This window comes from Myotis brandtii, unplaced genomic scaffold, assembly GCF_000412655.1.
Source record: "Myotis brandtii unplaced genomic scaffold, ASM41265v1 scaffold26444, whole genome shotgun sequence".
Classification (NCBI taxonomy): domain Eukaryota; kingdom Metazoa; phylum Chordata; class Mammalia; order Chiroptera; family Vespertilionidae; genus Myotis; species Myotis brandtii.
In genome coordinates, this window is record NW_005360059.1 from 1 (window position 1) to 1,804 (window position 1,804).

Genomic DNA, 1,804 nt, shown 5'->3' on the forward strand with positions numbered 1-1,804 from the left:
AGCCCAGCTACCATAAAATTCATCTACCATTGCACCATGGAGAGGAGGCTGGAGGCGGAGCCGGAGGGAGCCCCAGAAATCAATTCCAGGATATCCATGGTTGCATTAAAGAAAATCAGGGATCAGCAGCCTCCCACATGCCCTCTACTGGTGATCGACCCTGAAACCTGGGCCTCTAGTAAAAATATATTAAACAGAGGAAGAAAAAGAAAAAGACCTTAAGCCTGAAAATATTAGGCCAGCCCCAGTAGACAAGGCTCGAAAACATCACTGGAAATAGTTTTCATTTCAATGACCAGCGTTCTCATTGTTTGATCTCCTGAGGTTCGTCAACCAATACTACCCTATCCAAAAAAAGAATGAATGTTTGGGGGAATTCGTGCACCAGTGCGGTGCCTCGAACAGGCCTGCGAGGATCGGCTGAAACTGGCTCTCTGACATCCCCCGAGGAGTCCCAGATTATGAGAGGGCACAGGCCAGGCCAAGGCGCCCAATGGTGTCCCATTGGGTCTCAGGAGGGACACGGGAGGTTTGCCAGCTGAGGAAGGACCATGGGAGGGCCCCAGGGTGTGTCCAGCATGTCTCACTCAATCCTGATCAGCCAGACCCCAGCAGCAAGCTGACCTACCAGTCTGAATGTCTTGTCCCTGGTGGTCAATGCATGTCATAGTGAGCAGTAGATCAACCTTAGTATATGATTTCCATATTATGCTTTGATTGCTTGAACAGATCTCTGGTCGACTGGACGCTTAGCATATTAGGCTTTTATTATATAGAATTGATTTCATACAGGAAGGGAGCGAGAAACATAAATGATGAGAGAGAATCATACATCGGGTGCCTCCTGCACGCCCCCTACTGGGGATCGAGCCCACAACCAGAGCATGTGCCCTTGACCAGAATCCAACCTGGGACCTTCCAGAGTCCACAGTCCAACCCTCTGTCCACTGAGCCAAACAAGTGAGGGCTCATTGGTTAATTCTTGTCTGTGCCCTAAGAAGAAGAAGAAGAAGAAGAAGAAGAAGAAGAAGAAGAAGAAGAAGAAGAAGAAGAAGAAGAAGAAGAAGAAGAAGAAGAAGAAGAAGAAGAAGAAGAAGAAGAAGAAGAAGAAGAAGAAGAAGAAGAAGAAGAAGAAGAAGAAGAAGAAGAAGAAGAAGAAGAAGAAGACCAAAAAAAGAGAGAGAGAGAGAGAGACAGAGAGAGAGAGAGAGAGAGAGAGAGAGAGAGAGAGAGAGAGAGACATCAATGTGCCCTCGCACCCATGGAGTGGCAGATAGAATAACAGAGCTTAGTAAAAATGTGAACAGAACTATCCAAGTCCCACCGCCAGGACAGCAGGACTGGGACTCAGGTTGACAAGAGCCAGGGACCCCATCACGTGTCCTACGAGTCTTTCATCAGCTCAAGCATCATTTCCTCCACGCCATTCTCCTTGATGTGGTGCACGATGCGCCAGAACCGGCCCATGGAGTCCAGGTACTTGCTGCCAGGGTAGCACGTCCACAGCAAAGGCATGGTGCTCGCAGTCAGAGGGCAGGAGGTGAGTGCGATAGGCCCACTGGGGATGTCTTCCTGGCGCAACCGTACTCGCAGGACACCTCCTGTCTCCATGACCAGATGCAGCCACGTGCGCTGGTTCTCGTCCTGGTACACCGAGGGCCAACGTATCCTCAGGCAGATGGGGTGCGAGGTGAGGTGCACCTTCGAAGGGGGCTCGGCCATGACCCCTCCGTGGTACAAGGAGCAACAGCCACAGCTTCTCAGAGACTCTCGCTACTTCGGTCCTGGCATCGAAAGACAGGGG

The 1,804-nt window shown here is 50.6% G+C and overlaps 1 protein-coding gene across 1 annotated transcript; it reads right to left on the reverse strand.

The window, feature by feature from the left end:
• Positions 1-1,383: 1,383 nt before the first annotated feature.
• Positions 1,384-1,722, reverse strand: LOC102248529 (protein p13 MTCP-1). The gene has a single exon (XM_005868130.1). The coding sequence runs from the start codon at positions 1,720-1,722 to the stop codon at positions 1,384-1,386; it is 339 nt and encodes a 112-aa protein (XP_005868192.1).
• Between the last annotated feature and the right edge of the window lie 82 nt (positions 1,723-1,804).

Coding starts and splice junctions, on each gene's coding strand:
- LOC102248529 (XM_005868130.1), bottom strand. CDS start 1,722: ATGGCCGAGCCCCCTTCGAAGGTGCACCTCACCTCGCACCCCATCTGC.